General features: G+C 42.4%; 2 protein-coding genes across 2 annotated transcripts in view; one reads left to right on the top strand and one right to left on the bottom strand.

The window, feature by feature from the left end:
* LOC109919114 (coatomer subunit delta) overlaps window positions 1–18,358 on the bottom strand; it is a 315,806-nt gene that overhangs the window by 226,029 nt on the left and 71,419 nt on the right. The window lies entirely within an intron of this gene.
* Window positions 1–18,358, top strand: part of LOC109927058 (ubiquitin-associated and SH3 domain-containing protein B) — a 52,954-nt gene that overhangs the window by 16,174 nt on the left and 18,422 nt on the right. Inside the window, exons 2-8 of the mRNA XM_048615592.1 lie at window positions 1,847–1,900; window positions 6,710–6,896; window positions 7,841–8,039; window positions 9,871–10,040; window positions 11,655–11,863; window positions 13,575–13,713; window positions 15,464–15,584. Coding sequence (XP_048471549.1) covers window positions 1,847–1,900; window positions 6,710–6,896; window positions 7,841–8,039; window positions 9,871–10,040; window positions 11,655–11,863; window positions 13,575–13,713; window positions 15,464–15,584 — 1,079 coding nt within the window. The remainder of the gene's footprint in view (window positions 1–1,846; window positions 1,901–6,709; window positions 6,897–7,840; window positions 8,040–9,870; window positions 10,041–11,654; window positions 11,864–13,574; window positions 13,714–15,463; window positions 15,585–18,358) is intronic.

Below are 18,358 nucleotides of genomic sequence, written 5' to 3'. Positions count from 1 at the left end.
CCCATAGGACAGTTCAGAGTCAACCACATTGCAGTGGGACTGGAGTTGCATGTAGGCCAGGCCACACCAGGTAAGGATGGCAAGTTCCTTCCCTAAGGGCATTAGTGAACCAGATGGGTTTTTCCAACAATGTATTCATGGTTATCATTAGATTCTTAATTCCAGATATTTTTATTGAATTCAAATTCCATTATCTGCTGTGGTGGGATTTGAACTCTGGTCCCCAGGACGTTATTTGGGTCTCTGGGTTAACAGTCCAGCAATAATACCACTATGCCATTTCCTCCCAATAATGGTATGGCAGGGATCAGTGCCAGGACCCCAGCTATTCAGAATATATAATAATGATTTGGATGAGGGAACTAAATGTAACTTCTCCAGATTTGAAAATGACACAAAGGTGGGTGGGAGGGTAAGCTGTGATGAGGTTGTAAAGATGCTTCAATGTGATTTGGACAAGCTGAATGAGTGGGCAAAAACATGAAGAATGCAGTAGAATGTGGACAAATATGAGGTTATTCACTTTGGTAGCAAAAACAGGAAGGCAGATTATTATCTGAATAGCTATAAATTGAGATCTAACACATCAAACTGAAATGTTAATGTTTCTCTCACCACTGATGTTGCCTGGTCCTTAGTAATTCAGCATTTACCGTTTTTATTTCTCTCTACTCTGTCAGCCTTCCTTCTGTCAGGTTCATTCTTTGCTTGCCTTAGAGTTTGAGGGCCCTGGCTCCAAGTCTCATGCACAAAACCTGAGGGAGTGCAACACTGTGCAATCTTTTGGGTGTGATTTTAAACATGGGTGGACTGAGAGATTACATGGCACTATTTTGGAGACGAGCAATAAAATTCTCCCAGGTTCCCTGGCCAATACATATTCCTGAGCTAACACCACTCAAAAACAGATGGTCATCTTCACAGTCTTGATTGTTGGATCTTGCTGTGTCAATTTGCCTGCTATTTTACTTTATTAGAAAATTGACTTATCTTTAAAGGTGTTTAATTGGAAGTAAAATGGTTTGGGATGTGTTGAGGTCCTGAATTGTGTCTTATAAATTTCTATAATCTACAGGTGATAGTTCCTGCTCATGAACAGCTATGCTTAGTAGGGATTGGGATGGGATGAGGTTGAGAATAAAACTCAAATGGTTTGTTAGTAGTCTGTGACATGGGTGTAAGGAACCTGCAAGGATAATTAAACAGTATTTATCTGATGTACTCTCCAGTAAAAAGCACTGCTCAGCAGAGTATAAGATGACCCATTTAACTGGAGGGTAATGTAAATAACCTTGAGAAAATCGATGGGAGAAAGCCAGGGTATATTTTATTCAATCCACTTGGAGATACTGGACCTGCATTGAGTGATCCACTCTCACCAAGGATCAGTGGGTAATATATCAACCTTGGCCACTGATCATCTTTTTCTAGCATAGAATGTCACAAAAAGATTCATTGCATTCTGGTCACACTTTCTATCTACTCTGAAATATTGCAGGATGGATGCTGAAACTCATCAGAAAGTTTAGTCCTTGCTGTGAGGAGGAGCTGGATAGTATTTCAAGCACAAGCTTTTATGAGGTTATTTTCTTCATGCTTGTAACAGGCTTGAGTGTTTCAGCACTGACTGACTGACTGTGTCAAGAACTGAACCATTCTGCTTGCTGTTTGATGACCTGTTCCAGTGCTGCTTAGCTGACAAATAAAATCAGGATCTGGTGACGATTTTCCTTTGTCCAGGTGGAATCTGCGTGGACTGCAATGTGCCAATAATTGATTGCAGAAATCGAGAGAGTCCATCTAGTATCTAGTGTGTTAACAATTCTCTTTCATCTTTTTCTTCCAGACTAAAGGCGTTAGCATCCACAGGCGGGAAGAGTGTCCAGGCAGCTTGTGATTGGTTGGTATGAGATTAATATCTACAAATGCAGCTGGCTGTTTTTCTCTTGCAGCTTTAACTTGTACTGTGATCTGATAATCCTTTATATAATTTATTAATTTCTAGAGACAATTGATGATACTTGCATTCTCATTGCAAACCTAGATTTAAGGCAAATTGAACATTGTGGAAGTGGAATCCTTTCTGGTTCACTTGGGTTCCCCGGACCGGAGACTCCCTATGAACTCCAAGTAAAAGTTCTACTCAAAAGAGGAAGGATGTAATTGTACAATTCTTTATCCCCACACAATAAAGAGCAAATAGTTTCAAACAATTAGAGAATTAGATCGCATGGATACAGAAAAACTATTTCCATTGATGAGGGAACCTAGAGCTAGGTGACAAGATCTTCAATTTGGAGCCAGGTCATTCAAGAGAGAAGTCAGAAAGCACTTTTCCACGTAGGGGCAGTGGCAGAAATCTGGAATTCTCTTTCTTCCAAAAGGGCTGGGGATATTGGGGCCCGATTGGAGTCATGAAGAGGAATATACACTACAGTTGGAAGAAAGCTCCAATTATTCCTGGTCATGAGACATGTCTCTTTATAACATTATAATGTTAAGTGTAGAATGATACAGTACAGAAGCTGGCCAGTTGACTATACACAGCCACTGGACACAAACACTCTCATTAGATGTGAAACCAATACTCAAAACCAGTACTCTTCTGTTTGGAGTTGTCTGTAGTGAGGCCTGAACCTAAATCTTTCTGACCCAGGGTGTGAAAATACTATTTTCCTAGGGCACTGTAGTTTGGACAACCTCATTAAATCTCTCTACCTGTCTCTCCTCGAAGGTGGCCCTAAAACCTACGTAAAAGGCACACTTAACATATACATTGTTGTGACAAAGCAGCTACTCCATTTGGATACAATCCACAGATGACAATTGACCCAATATTATGCCCATGTTTTACTTTATACTGAAGAGGGGTCTTTAGTACAGAGATATCCACAGTCTAGAGGCAGCATTGCTTAGATCTTTGGAAGTTGTGGGCAATAGATCTGCAAAAAGTGAGAAAATGTCTCAAAATTGAATGATGTGGGTTAAATTCTGCCCTTAACTGAGACTATATTAGGAATATGAGGGCTATACACGGCATGTGGCCCGAAAAGGAGGCCAGTTAACATGGAGGAAGCTGGCAGAAAAATTCAAAAATCTAAATTGAGGGAAGGTGCTATTGCATAATGCAGTTCTAGGTATAACCCTTGCTAATACCACTATCGATTTGAAGCACATAGCAGCACTAACCAGGCCAACCCAGGCTACTGAGTGTTTCCTGCTGTGTCGACTTCAGTGCTGTACTCAGGGGATCCCTTAACTGTCTACAATTACTGCATCTATACTCACAGGATGTGGCTAGTGTGGTTAGCCTTCTGTGTCTTTCTCTCCAAGGTGGCAAGTGCTCTGTTAAAGAAAATGCAGGAGTAGAGCATATATGCCAAGAAAAGCTTTTTCAAAAAGGAAACGTTTATCTGTTATGTGTGTGCTGAATCTCTTTGTAGTCTGGATATTACAGTGCTTTACGTTTAGTGAATTAATGTACAATCTACTGCAGTAATGCGTTCTCAGATTCTTAGGATTAGACACTGGCTTTCACCGTCGGCTGTTATTAATGAGACTTTCCATCAAAAGCCCACACAAAACAATCCCAGTCAAAATCCTGCAAGTAAATCAATGAACTGAACTTGAAACTGTGTGAGACCACTACCTCAAACGTGTCTTTGTGGGGAAAACTGAAATTGTCAATGTTATCGTGTTGATCTTAAAGCAGACAGTAACTTTGGGAGGTGAGTGTGCGAAGTGATGCGTCTTTCCTATATTATTTCCTTATCACCAACAATCTTCTGCTGTTTTGTCAAAAGCTTTTACTTTTCTTTATTCTTTCATGTGATGTGGTCTTCTTGGCCAGGCCAGCATTTGTTACTCATTCCTCACTGCCCTGGAGAAGGAGTGAGGCTTCCGAAAGCTTGTGTTTTCAAATAAACCTGTTGGACTATAACCTGGTGTCGTTTGATTTCCGACCTTTCCCCATTTAAATAATGTTCACTCTTCTATTCTTCTTCCAAAGTCCACAACCTCACATTTACTACATTATATTTCATTTGTCAATTTTTTGCCCACATATTTAAACTGCCTAAATCCCTCTTTAGACTCTTTGCTCATCAAGCAGGCTTAGTTATCCTGGATGGTGTTAAGCTTCTTGAGTGCTGTTGATGCCCGCCCATCTAGACAAGTGGGGAGTTTTCCATCACACTCCTGTCTTGTGCATTGTACATGTTGGACAGGCTTTGGGGGGGTGTTCAGGAGGTGAGTTACTTGTTGCAGTATTCCTCGCTTCTGACCTGCTCTTGTAGCCACTGTATTTATGTGGTTAGTCCAGTTGAGTTAATTGTCAATGGTCACCCTAAGGATGTTGATAGTAAGGAATTAAGTGAAGGTTACACAATTGAATGTCAAAGAATGGTAGTTAGATTGTCTCTTATGGTCATGCCTGGCCTTTGTGTGGTGCGAATGTTACTTTCCACTTGTCAGCTCAAGCCTAGATATTGTCTACATGTAGTCGCATTTGATCGTGGACTCCTTCAGTTCCTGACAACTCATGAATGGCACTGAACATTGTGCAATCATCTGCAAACATTCCTACTTCTGACCTTATGATGGAGGAAATGTCATTGATGAAGCAGCTGAAGATGGTTGGGCCTACCCTGAGGAACTCTTGGAACTGGGATGACTGACCTCCAACAACCACAACCATCTTCCTATTGCCAGGTATGACTCCAACCACTGGAGAGTTTGCCCCCTGATGCCCATTGATTCCTGTTTTGCTTGGGCTCCTTGATGTTACACTTGATCATATGTGGCCTTGATGTTAAGGGCTGTCAGTCTCACCTCACCTCTGGAACTCAGCTCTTTTAGCAATGCTTGAACCAAGGCTGCAATGAGGTCAGGACCTGAGTGGCCCTGGTGGAACCCAAACTCGAATTAGAATTAGAGTTTGATTTTATTGTCACGTAACTCAAGTATAGGAATATATGAGTACAGTGAAAAGTGTGCAAAGTCACCATTCACCACTGCCATCTTGATTACAAAACCATAATTTAAAAAAAACACAGCAGAAATTAAAGAAAGCCAAATGGTAAGATCTTAAAGTCTAAGTCTTATCCATAAAGGTGTTTGGAACCACCGATCCAGGCACTTAGGCCTAGCCACAGCCTGGAGTCTTGCATTGATCACTGGGAGGTTTAGCAGGTTATTGCTGAGCAGGTGCTGTTGATGACACCTTCCATCACTTTACTGATGATCTCAAGTTGACTGTCAAGGCAGTAATTGACTGAGTTTGATTTATCCTGCTTTTTGTATACAGGACATACCTGGCCAATCTTCTACATTGTTGGATAGATGCCAGTGTTGTATCTGTACTGGAAGAGCTTGGCTAGAGAAGTGGCAAGTTCTGGAGCACAAGTCTTCAGTACTATTGCTGAAATGTTGTCAGGGCCCATAGCCTTTGTAGTATCCAATGCCTCCACCTGTTTGTACATATCACGTCGAGTGAATTGAATTGGCTGAAGACTTGTATCTATGGACCACTGGAGGAGGCCGAAATGGACCATCCACTAAGCCATTCTGGCTGAAGATTGCTGCAAAATTCTTCGGCCTTATCTTCTGCATTGATGTGCTGGGTTCTTCCAGCAATGAGGATGGGGATATTTGTGGAGCCACGTCCTTCTGCAGTAAGTTGTTTAATTTTCCACCACCATTCACGACTGGATGTCGCAGGTATGCAGAGCTTAGATCTGATCCATTGGTTATGGGATCGCTTAGCTCTGTCACTTGCTGTTTATGCTATTTGACATGTAAGTAGTCCTGTTTGGTAGCATCACCAGGTTGACATTTAATTTTGGGTATGCCTGGTGCTGCTCCTGGCATGCCTTCCTGCTTTCTCTATTGAACCAGGGCTGATACCCTGGCTTGATGGTAATGATTGAGTGGGGGATATGCTGGGTCACGAGATTGTACATTGTATTGGAAAATACAATCCTGCTGCTGTTGATGGCCACCAGTGCCTTATGGACGCCCTGACTTGAGTTGCTAGATCTGTTTGAAGTGTGTCCCATTTAGCACGGTGATAGTGCCACACAACACAATGGAGGGTATTCTCAATCCGAAGGTGGGACTTTGTCTCCACAAGGACTGTGCAGTGGTCACTCTTACTGATACTAGTATAATTGATGACCCAGGACACAGAGAAGATTGAGACATTGTGGATGGACATGAACCACCTCAGATTCAGTTTTCTTTAGCCAAGGAGAGGGTTCATGAAAATCCAAATGCAATCTTAGCAATTACTGAGGCTCCTGTAAAGAGGATTACTGCATGATTGATTGCATTGTGTTTTACACACTAAAACAGGAAGATATATTGAAACAGATTGTTGCCAAATTGATTGACTACTCCATGAATCCCCCAGTGCTTGTGTACAACCAGGAAGTTTGTTTCTCCACAGCACTCCGTTGGCTAATGGCTTTAATTCCTTTCTGTTCTATTACAACAATTGATTTCGTTTGGAGGGGGAGGTTGTGGCAAGTCAGTCCTGGCTGAGAGTTGACTGAACAGCACCGCATTGATTTTTCTTCTCTGTGAATCTGACAGCTGATTGTTAAAAGTAACCTGGCATGGCTGTAAATTAAAGTGACATTTGCAATATGCCATCTCTTACGTAAGAAAACGCTTTTCAATCTCTTCTTTTCCACCTTTTCCTTCATACTAGGCTGTTTTCACATGTCGACGACCCCTTCTTGGATGACCCTCTTCCTCGGGAATATGTTCTTTACCTGCGTCCCACTGGACCTTTGGCCAACAAGCTTTTTGAGTACTGGCATCAGTCACGACAAACGTGTGGCAAAAACAAGGCGCACAACATCTTCCCCCATATCACCCTCTGCCAGTTCTTCATGGTGAGTGATTTGGATTTTCAGAGCTAGGTTCTGCGGAGACTCAAGTGTTAAATATAAATCGAGGATTAAATAGTTCAGCAGGAGGTCATTCAGCCCATCCTGTGCCTATGCTGGAAGAGGATCATTTGACAGTGAGGAGGGGAGTTAAAAGTTATTTTTTTCTCGTGTCTGGCTCATATTGGGCTATAGATTTCCAGAGATACCAGCTGCCCTGTGATGTAAAGTTCATGTGTCCCATCCTTGAAATTAAGCAGGTTATTTGGAGTCACACATAGGATTCATGATCACTGCTTGAGATCTTAGGTGTAATTTTGCTTTCACCTCTCCCAATGCCAGGAATGTGGAGCCTGGTTGTAATTCCTCCACTTCTTTGACTTGGGAATTTCAGCACGGCCCAGGCACTGACCCATGGTCTTTTGGACCAAGGCCTTTTGGACTCTCTTAATATGATAGTGCTGTTATCCATGTCAGCATTGGAAACACTAGTGTGAATAAAGCAGAAAATGTGACTATTAAAAGCATAAAAAGTCTGTGGGATGAGGGATATCCCTGGGTTCTATGGCAGTGTGGGTTTAATGTATCATAGATAGTAGGAACTGCAGATGCTGGAGAATCTGAGATAACAGGTGTAGAGCTGGATGAACACAGCAGGCCAAGCAGCATCAGAGGAGCAGGAAAGCTGACATTTCGGGCCTAGACCCTTCTTCAGAAAAAGATTTAATGTATTACTGGGTTCTATGGCAGTGTGGGTTTAATGTGTTACTGGGTTCTATGGCAGTGTTGGTTTAATGTGTCACTGGGTTCTATGGCAGTGTTGGTTTAATGGGTCACTGAGTTCTATAATAATGCAGGAGTAGTGGTGGACGGGAGTGGCTATTTGTTGCTCAATTCCCTGGATCTGATAGTAAGTGAGACTGACCTGGCTGCTGTTGTTCCTGTTTCAGTGTGAGGACAGTAAAATAGATGGTCTCTGTGAAGCTTTGCAGAACACAGTGAGCCGCTGGAAAGAGACCTTTCCTCTCCCCCTTCCCCTGGAGCTGTACACTTCATCAAACTTTATCGGCCTCTTTGTGGAGGAGCAGAGTGCAGAAATCATCAAGAAATTTGCTGCAGATTTTGCATCAGAAGCTGCAAGTAAAGCAGGTGGGAAATCTGATATCACTGCCCATTAAACATCATGTTACCAAAGGCAATGAATGTGAGCAAGGATGAAATTGGACTTGATCTGTTAGAGCAAACATTCATTCAAGAATAGTTTGCTAGAATGTGAAGGAGCAAAATACTAAGATTTTCTTCAGTGAAGAAAAAATTAATTTTGTTACCTATTAACCCTGAAAGAAAATAATAATAAAACACAACATCGGAATAAATACACAAATACATGTAATGAGTTCAAAAGAGAGGGTAGGGAAGGTATCTAGTACAAACAAGAAAATGAAAACAAATTCAGTTTATTCTTTATGCATCCCTTGAGTTCTGATTGTGAAACCTAAGTTCAACACTGTTTAACCGTTGTCTTGCTTTCTCAGCTTTAGTGAGATTTGTAGAATTATGGAATTCTTGGTGAGCTATTGTTTTCTCCAGTGACTTTTTCCTGGACACTGATTTCCGAAGGTGAGAGAAAGCAAGAACAAGAGAGAGAATAAACCCTCCAAGTTCTGGTTTTAGATCCATATTTCCTTCTCTTCTGCCTGTGCCAAGCAAGTTACTGAAATATGGTCCATCTGTATAATTCCAAGTCCAGCTCCACTGTTTTTTGCAAGCTGAGTACTCTTCAGGCAACCTTTCATTTCCCAATACTTTGGATTATTATTCATGTATGAATTAAACAATAGATGACAATTTCTTGATGCCAATTTAATTGAAACTGAAAGAAGTGCGGATGCTGTAAATCAGGAACAAAAACAAAGTTGCTGGAAAAGCTCAGCAGGTCTGGCAGCATCTGTGAAGGAAAAAACAGAGTTAACGTTTTGGGTCTGGTGACCCTTCCTCAGAACTGAGTGGTTTCACTATTTTTGGATAAAATTATAACTTTGATGCTGCTGGTTTACTGTATTCAGCATATATTCCCTGCACTTGCCTCAGTCTATGGTCATCTAATCACAGCAGCCATTTTAGGTCAGAATTTGTCTATTTTAAAAATCACTTTAGTCTAGAACATCTCAATTACAATCAGATGATTGGAGTTGAATATTGATGTCCATATTCACCATGATCAACCAGAGCCCAGGGGGCAACATATTGACCTCTGAGTCAGAGGGCTGTGGGTCCAACTCAGGGTGGGAAACAAATACTGGTGTTGCCAATGACACTCACATTCCGTGAATAACATTTTAAAAAAAAGTCCTGATTTAGATATTTGACTTCAGAAGTCAGGCTGAAATTCCCAATCCAGTATTGAGAGCTAGATGGAAACTATTTGGAAGTTGATTGGGGTAGCTTTCTGCAGTGTCCTGAGGATCAAATTTAACCCATGATCAACATTGTTAAAAACAGATGATCTGGTCACCATTGTATTGACTGTGAGATCTGATGTACACAGAATGTTTGCTGATTTTCTACATTACAACACTGAGAACTCTTCCAAAGTACTTCAATAGCTGTAAATGTGTTGGCATGTTCCTGCGTTGTGAAAGGTGCAATAAAAGGTCTTGAATTTTTTTTTCTCTTTGTATTTCTCTACTTCCCTCTGACCTTTTGCTCCTGGGCTGTCATACGTGACCTGCTAAATGCATCTACAAATACAATATTTGCTAGCCAAGGGCATTAAGGGATAGGAAACCAAGGCAAGTGAACATGTTTATAAGATAGATCAGGCATGATCTCGTTGTATAGTGAGATAAGCTCAAGGAGCCGAATGACCTCTCCCTGTTCCTATCTAAATAAATTCCAGTGGGCTCACCCATAAATAAATATTGTGCTTTTTCCTTCTCTTTATTTCTTTAGTCTCTCTTTCTCCCTCATTCTTTTGTAGATGTGCAAGTGGAACCCCACAAGAAGCAGCTCCATGTCACGCTTGCCTATCATTTCCAGTCCAATCACCTGGCCACACTGGAGAAATTAGCTCGCGGCGTAGACCTGAAGTTGGGCTGTGATTGGGTAGCTGCCATTTATTCTCGCGATATTCGATTTGCTAACCATGAGGTAAATAATCTCACACAGAAGAGTCTGTGTGTAGGCAAGTTCAAGTTTATAGTCACTATTGAAGGTTAAGGGTTGAACTGATTAAGATGTTCGGAATGATTAAATGATTCAATAGGAGATAGAGAAAAACTGTGCTCTCTGATTGGGAAATCCAGAACACACAGTTATAACATTGAAATTAAAGCTAAGTTGCAGTGATGTCAGGAAGAACTTCTTACGTAAGAGGTGGTGGACTTTTGGAATGCTTTTCCACTGCCACCCCCCTCAAAAAAAGTTTTTGATGCTACGAGATCAATTAAACATCTCAAAAAAATTGATTGATAGATTTTTAGTTGACAAAACTGTTCAGAGTTAAGAAAATAAAAGTGGGTAGATAGGGTTAAAGATATAGATGAGCTACAATCTTTTAGAATTAAGGAGAAGTGGTGATGAAGTGGTACTGTCGGTGGGTTAGTAATACAGAACTTCAGGCTAATATTCTGAAGACATGGGTTCAAATCCCACTGTGACAGATCATGAAAAATGCATTCAATAAAAATTCAAATTTCTGGGTCTATAAAGAAAGCCCAGTGATGACTATCTCAGCACTGACAACTGTTGTAAGACTGTCCCCCGGTGTCATTTTGGGAAGGAAATCTGCCACCCTTATCTGGTTTGGCTGACAGTGTCCAGTCCCACATACTGTGGTTAACTCTGAACTGATCTCTTGGATGGACAATAAATGCTGTTGTAGCCAGCAATGCCTACATGAACAAATATGTAATACAAATGATGGAATAGGCTCTTCCTATGCTCCTCCTACATGATATGCTCAATAGTGGGGATGATATAAATGAAGGAGCCATGTTTCATTTTTTTCAATTCTTTCATGGGATCTGTGTGCTACAGAACCAGCATTTATTGTCCATCCTTAATTGCCTTTAAACTGAGTGGCTTACTAGGCAATTTCAGAAGGCAAGTAAATGTTAACCACATTGCTTTGGGTCAGGAGTCACATGTAGACCAGACTGGGTAAGCGTAGCAAATTGACATTAGTGAACTTGATGGGTGTTTACGGTCACCATTTTGAAATCTAGCCTTTTGGACTTAACTTCCACTAGTGGAAGTTGGATCTGAACCCATGTCCTCAAAAGCATTATCTATGCATTCTGGATTACTAGTCCAGTGCCACTATACCACTGTCTCCCGATATCAATTTGTTTTCCAGAGCCAGAGGGAATTACTGCTCCACCTTCAGCAACTTGACTCCATTGCTAAATACACCAATCAAACCAACAGGTTATGTTTAATTGGACCATAATCTGGAGTTTGTTGATAACTGATCTGTCTGTGAAAAGTTCTAAAATGTAACCACATCCAACTATTGCCTCCAAGCATGATTGATGGGAGAATTACCCAAGCATCTCCCTGGTGGCTAGGACTTGGGAAACTAGTATTGTGCACCTGAGAATGCAACTTTAGGAGAGGGAAGAGATTGGTTTGTCTTGGCTGTGCCCTGAATAAAATGTAAACAATTGTTTTTTTGTGTGTGGATGGGTTCTTCATGGCTTGTTTGCTTGATCTATAACATTACAACCTGTTTTGAAATCATTTCCTCTGTGCATTCTTTATCAGACTCTGCGGGTGATGTACCCATACACACCTCAGAATGATGATGAGTTGGAATTGGTGCAGGGCGATTACATATTCATGTGCCCAATTGAACAGAGCAGCACAAGTGAGGGCTGGATCTATGGCACCTCCCTGGCAACAGGCTGCTCAGGGCTACTTCCAGAGAACTACATAGCCAAAGCGGATGAATCTGATACATGGGTCTTCCATGGGTAAGTGACATATTGCTGCCTGTGTTGCAAAGAACAATGACTGTATAATATGACCATGGTACAGGCAACAGAAAGAGAATCAAAACCTTCTAAACCCATAACCATTACCATCTAGAAGAACAACGGCAACAGATGCATGGGAACACCACCTACCTGCTTGTTCCCCTCCAAACCATTCCTCTTCCTGACTTAGAATCATCTGCGTTCTTTCACCGTCACTGGGTCAAAGCTACCTTCTACCACCAACATCAAGTGCAACTTAGGTGATCTAAATGGGGAAGAAAGTAACAACGAATCAGAATCAACAATGAATATAACTTTTATTTTTATAGCACCTTAACTTGTTTGAGTCTAAGCATCTAAATTCATGGCCTCCAGTAATGGAGCAATTAAGGGTAAAAGACTCTAGGACCTTTTGTACAAACAGTCCTTTCCCAATTTATTGTGCTTTCCAAATTGTGTTTTCTCTACCTTTTAGATATCTGAAAATATTGAAGTACATTCAAGGCAAGGATGAATAGCTTTTTGGGAACAAAGGTAATTGAAGGATACTGGCATAGCATGGCAGTAGAGGAGCTGAGGTAGGAAATCAGATATGATCTTGTTGAAGGGTGGCGTAGCCTCCTGGGGAACAAATGGCCTGTGGATTGTTCAGTAGAGATGCAGTGCCAGACATTTAAGGGAATATTTCAGAATATACAGGATAGTTACATTGCAACTGCAAAGAAAAAATCGCTGTGGTTTACTAAATAAAGTAAAAGATAGTATCAAACTTAAAGAACAAGCATATAATTGTGTAAAGATGGGTGGTAGGTCAGAAGATTGGACAAAATATAAAAAGCAGCAAAGATAAGTATGGAGGGGAAAGAAGCTAGTGTACAAGAAAAGGCTAGTTGTAATATAATAACAGATGTAAAAAAATTCTATTGATGGTTTAAAAGTGTTAACAGAATTAGTATAAATAAAATCTCAGAAATAACTGTAAAAAAGTGGGGAGGGGACACACTCCTGAAAATTACAATCACCAGGGAAGTGTGACTGAGCAAATTTTGAAAGATCCAGGTCCTAGAGTCTTAAAAGAAATTGCTAGTGAGATAATTGATACATGGTTATAATTTTCCAAAACTTCCTTGATTCAGAGAAGGTTCTATTAGATTGGAAACTAGAGAATGCAACTCATTTAATTCAAAAAGGGAGAGAGACAACAAATGTTAGAAGCTACTATTAAAGTTGTTACAGCAGGACAACTTGGAAAATTTCAAAATAATCAAGCAGAGTTAATATGGTTTTGTGAACTTAATCTGAGCTAACAACATCCTTTCTCCCCTAGCACTCCAAGCCCTCCCCCCTCCACTACTGCATAAATGCTGCCCCCTCCACATTTCACTTCAGTTCTGGTGAAGAGTCATGTAGACTCAAAAGATTAGCTTGCTTTCTCTCCATGGATGCTGACTGACCCACTGTGATTGCGAGCATTTTTTGTTTTCAGTTCATACCCCTTGACTCTTTGTTAGTCAAAAATCTATTATGACTGCCATAAAATGTTAATTTATGTTTTTAATGGCTTTGTTGGTAATTTGTTAATGTTTACACATTGATAACATATCTTATTGGATCAGTGATGTCCCTGTGCTTGGAGAAATGCTTCATTATTGTGTTTTGACTTATCTATCTGGATACTCTTGTATTCTCTTTCTTTTTGTTTGCTTAGCTCTAATTCATTTTTAACTGCGACTGCCCCTGCTGGTGCCAGCCAATGCGACAGAGCTTTTCGGAGGAGATGCCAGGAGGAGCAGGGACCGGGCGAGGCTCTCTCATTGCCAACGAATGTCATCTGTCAACCGATGCCAGTAAGCTATAAACTAAAGAGCGAGTGCGACATCCTGGTGTTGAGGAAGACCCCACGAGATCCAATTCTGAATCCAAGTGGCAGTTACACGCAGTCTGATATTGACCAAATCATATGTTTAGGGAAGGAAATTGGTCCTCATAAATTGGGCAAGGGAAAAGCATAATCACAGACATGCCTATGCTGACTCTTGGACAAAGTTATCCAGTTAATTCCATGCCTTTGCTTTCTCCCTACAGACATGATAATATTTTCCCCTCAAGTCTTTCTCTAATTCCCTCTTCAAAGCTACTTGTTAAATCTGCTCTCAGATCATAACACAGAGTTTTAAAAAATTATCTCTCTCTTTTCTTTGCTTCTTTTGTCAAATACTTAAACCTTTGGTTTGAGCCATCTGATACTGCCAATAGTTTCTCCTTCGTTATTTGACCTTCTCCGCTCTTAGTAAAAGAACACCAGCTTTTGCAGTCTCTCACTGTGACTGAGGTCCTTCATCTTTTGTAACATTCTAATAAATCTCTTCTGTGCCTTTGTAAATAGTGTTTTTAGAACCAACTGGAATTCAGCCTTAACATTAGAAGGAAGAATTGGATCAAAATGTAGAATTTTTGACCTCCCCAGTTCTTTGATAGAAAATGTGCATGCTTTCGCCACCTAGTGGATGACAAGGACCAACGTTAGACTGCCCAAAATGTTTTCCCCTCATCAGAACATCTTTACGACATTTCCAGGAGGGGCTGTGTTGTACAAGTACTAATACCTTCTGCCTGCACCGCACCCCACCCCCACTTCCCCAACTGACCTAAGTTAGCTGCGAAAAGAACAATGTTGCCATTTGGATAAACATTTTGAAACAAACATGAGAAACAACATAAAACTAATGATGAATACAGATATGTCTCAATCTCACAAATATTGTCAGGCGCCCCTGCCCAACCTCCCTGTCCGCTATTCAAAACTCATTGGGGCCTAGGATCAATAATGTGAAATCTGTGGAATGAATGTTGGACATTTTGGGAAGATGAGGGATACTGGGAGATAGGTGGATGAGAGTGCAGGGAGGGATGGAAGTTTGCCTCCAACTCCGGGAGGAAGAACCAGGCTCACTTTGCAGGTATATTATTCAATTAAGGCAAACTTTCTCTCTTTCACCTGTGAGAGACCCACTTAGGCAATATTACCCACTCCCTCTCTCAAGAGGCAGGCCAGTGGCCAGAGCAGGTTCAGCTGTCCACTGGAATTCTCATTGTCAGTGTTTACAGGACGTGGCTGCAAAGTTACTAGACCCACTGTTTTTTTTTTCAATAGCCTCCCCGTTGCCCAATTTTAATTTTTAACCTTCCCAGCAAAGCTCTGGCACAAATCTCAGAAAACTAACAGGTGGCATTATCTGTCTACACAAATCAGAGTATATCACAGTGGGAGAAATTAGTAAAGTGAATGCTGAAAAACTTCACAAAGCATACCACTCTGAATCTACTGGGAAATTGCATTTAGGTCAAATTGGAATCTAGGACAGAATGTGGAGGCCAAGCTATACTTTTTAATTCAAGTGTGTCATCTTTAATTGGGTCAATCCACAAGCAGATCACTGAAATATCTCTGTGTGAAAGGGGACCCAGATAAAAGTCGTATTGTTTCCTGCAGCAAAGAAGATCACAAAAGCTTTTGCATTCCCTGTATTTTTTGATTGAACTGCTGGTCGTCCTGCACTGTCATTGAGAAATGATCATGTGTTTTGTCTGTCACAGATGGTGTCCAAAAACTCCCGGACCTGTCCACAGAAGCGGGATCTGTATGTCTGTCGGCATGGGGAGAGGATGGATGTGGTTTTTGGAAAACACTGGCTGACTCAGTGCTTCGATGCAAAAGGTCTGTCCTGTCCTTGTGCTGTGGCCGCATGGACAGTCAAATCCCCTTCATTTCTCCAGTCATTTCATTTTCTCTACTCCTTTTGCCTTGAGTCAGGCTGACACACCGCAGTGTAGTATCGGGAGTGCTGCGTTGTCAGATGTGTCATGTTGTGACTGAGATTTTAAACAAAATCCTGGCCTGCCCTTTCAGGTGGACACAAAAGATTGCAAGGCACTATCTGAAAAAATCTGGAAGGTTTTCCTAGTGCCCTGTCAAAAATGAAACCCTTAACTAATATATCTCAGACAAATGATCTGGTCATCATTAAACTGCTATTTGTGGGAGTTTGCTGTGCACAAATTGGCTGTTTATTTTTACATTCCAAATGAGACCACACTTAAAAAGTGCTTGATTGATTGTTCAGGTACTTTGGAACATCCTGAGGTTGTGAAAGGTGCTATGAGAGGGCAAGACTTTTCCTTTCCAGGGAAACTGTTCCACCCAGTGACTCTTCATGTGACATGAGTACCCAGCCAAATTATTCTGCCATTGTGAACATGTCTGCTGATCCCAAACCCATGCCTGCTTTGTGCTCATGTACACGTTTTTCACTGGGTGTTTTTGAATTACAGTGAGGAATGGGAATATTGGCTAATTTTCTTTGCTCCCCCAGATATTGGGAACTGGGTTACTTTTTCTTTGCAACCTTATTGTCAAACACATGGGAGGTGCAAATATTACATACATAGTAATATAGAAGATAGGAGCAGGGGGAGGCCATTCGGCCCTTCGAGCCTGCTCCACCAATCATCACAATCATGGATGATCGTCCAACTCAATAGCCTACTCCTGCTTTCTCCCCATAACCTTTGATCTCATTCACACCAAGTGCTGTATCTAGCTGCCTCTTGAATACATTCAATGTTTTGGCATTAACTACTTCCTGTGGTAATGAATTCCACAGGCTCACCACTCTTTGGGTAAAGAAATGTCTCCTCATCTCTGTCCTAAATGGCTTCCCTGAATCCTAAGACTGTGACCCCCTGGTTCTGGACACATCCACCATCGGGAACATCCTCCCTGCATCTACCCTGTTTAATCCCGTTAGAATTTTATAAGTCTGTATGAGATTCCCACCTCATTCATCTGAACTCCAGTGAAAACAATCTTAACCTAGTCAATCTTTCCTCATACGTCAGTCCCACCATCCCTGGAATCAGCCTGGTAAACCTTCGCTGCTCTCCCTTGAGAGCAAGAGCATCCTTCCTCAGAAAAGGAGACCAAAACTGTGCACAATATTTTAGGTAACAAGGTGCAGGGCTGGATGAACACAGCAGGCCAAGCAGCATCATAGGAACAGAAAGGCTGACGTTTCGGGCCTAGACCCTTCATCAGAAAAGGGCGAGGGGAAGGGGGTTCTGAAATAAATAGGGAGAGAGTGGGAGGCGGATAGAAGATGGATAGAGGAGAGGATAGGTGGAGAAGAAACAAACAGGTCAAAGAGGCGGGGATGGAGCCAGTAAAGGTGAGTGTAGGTGGGGAGTTAGGGAGGGGATAGGTCAGTCCAGGGAGGACGGACAGGTCAAGGGGGCGGGATGAGGTTAGTCGGTAGGAGATGGGGGTGCGGTTTGAGATGGGAGGAGGGGATAGGTGGGAGGAAGAACAGGTTAGGGAGGCAGGGACGAGCTGGACTGGTTTTGGGATGCGGTAGGGGGAGGGGAGATTTTGAAACTTGTGAAATCCACATTGATACCATTGGGCTGCAGGGTTCCCAAGCGGAATATGAGTTGCTGTTCCTGCAACCTTCGGGTGGCATCGTTGTGGCACTGCAGGAGGCCCAGGATGGACATGTCGTCTGAGGAATGGGAGGGGGAGTTGAAATGGTTCGCGACTGGGAGGTGCAGTTGTTTGTTGCGAACCGAGCGTAGGTGTTCTGCAAAGCGGTCCCCAAGTCTCCGCTTGGTTTCCCCGATGTAGAGGAAGCCACACCGGGTACAGCGGATGCAGTATACCACATTGGCAGATGTGCAGGTGAACATCTGCTTGATGTGGAAAGTCTTCTTGGGGCCTGGGATGGGGGTGAGGGAGGAGGTATGGGGGCAGGTGTAGCACTTCCTGCGGTTGCAGGGAAAAGTGCCGGGTGTGGTGGAGCTGGAGGGGAGTGTGGAGCGGACAAGGGAGTCACGGAGAGAGTTGTCCCTCCGGAAAGCAGATAAGGGTGGGGAGGGAAAGATGTCTTTGGTGGTGGGGTCGGATTGCAGATGGCGGAAGTGTCGGAGGATGATGCGTTGGATCCGGAGGTTGGTGGGGTGGTACGTGAGGACGAGGGGGATTCTTTTTTGGTTTTTATTGCGTGGACGGGGTGTGAGGGATGAGGTGCGGGAGATGTGGGAGACACGGTTGAGGGCGTTCTCGACCACCGAGGAGGGGAAGTTACGGTCCTTGAAAAACGAGGACAACTGAGATGTACGGGAGTGGAATGCCTCATCCTGGGAGCAGATGCGGCGGAGGCGAAGGAATTGGGAATAGGGGATAGCATTTTTGCAGGAAGGTGGGTGGGAGGAGGAGTATTCTAGGTAGCTGTGGGAGTCGGTGGGCTTGAAATGAATATCGGTTTCGAGGTGGTTGCCCGATATGGAGACAGAGAGGTCCAGGAAGGGGAGAGAGGTGTTAGAGATGGTCCAGGTAAATTTAAGGTTGGGGTGGAAGGTGTTAGTGAAGTGTATGAACTGTTCGAGCTCCTCGTGGGAGCACGAGGCGGCACCGATACAGTCATCAATGTAACGGAGGAA

Source organism: Rhincodon typus, chromosome 32, assembly GCF_021869965.1.
Source record: "Rhincodon typus isolate 14 chromosome 32, sRhiTyp1.1, whole genome shotgun sequence".
Classification (NCBI taxonomy): Eukaryota; Metazoa; Chordata; class Chondrichthyes; order Orectolobiformes; family Rhincodontidae; genus Rhincodon; species Rhincodon typus.
This window is presented reverse-complemented; position numbering and strand designations above follow the sequence as displayed.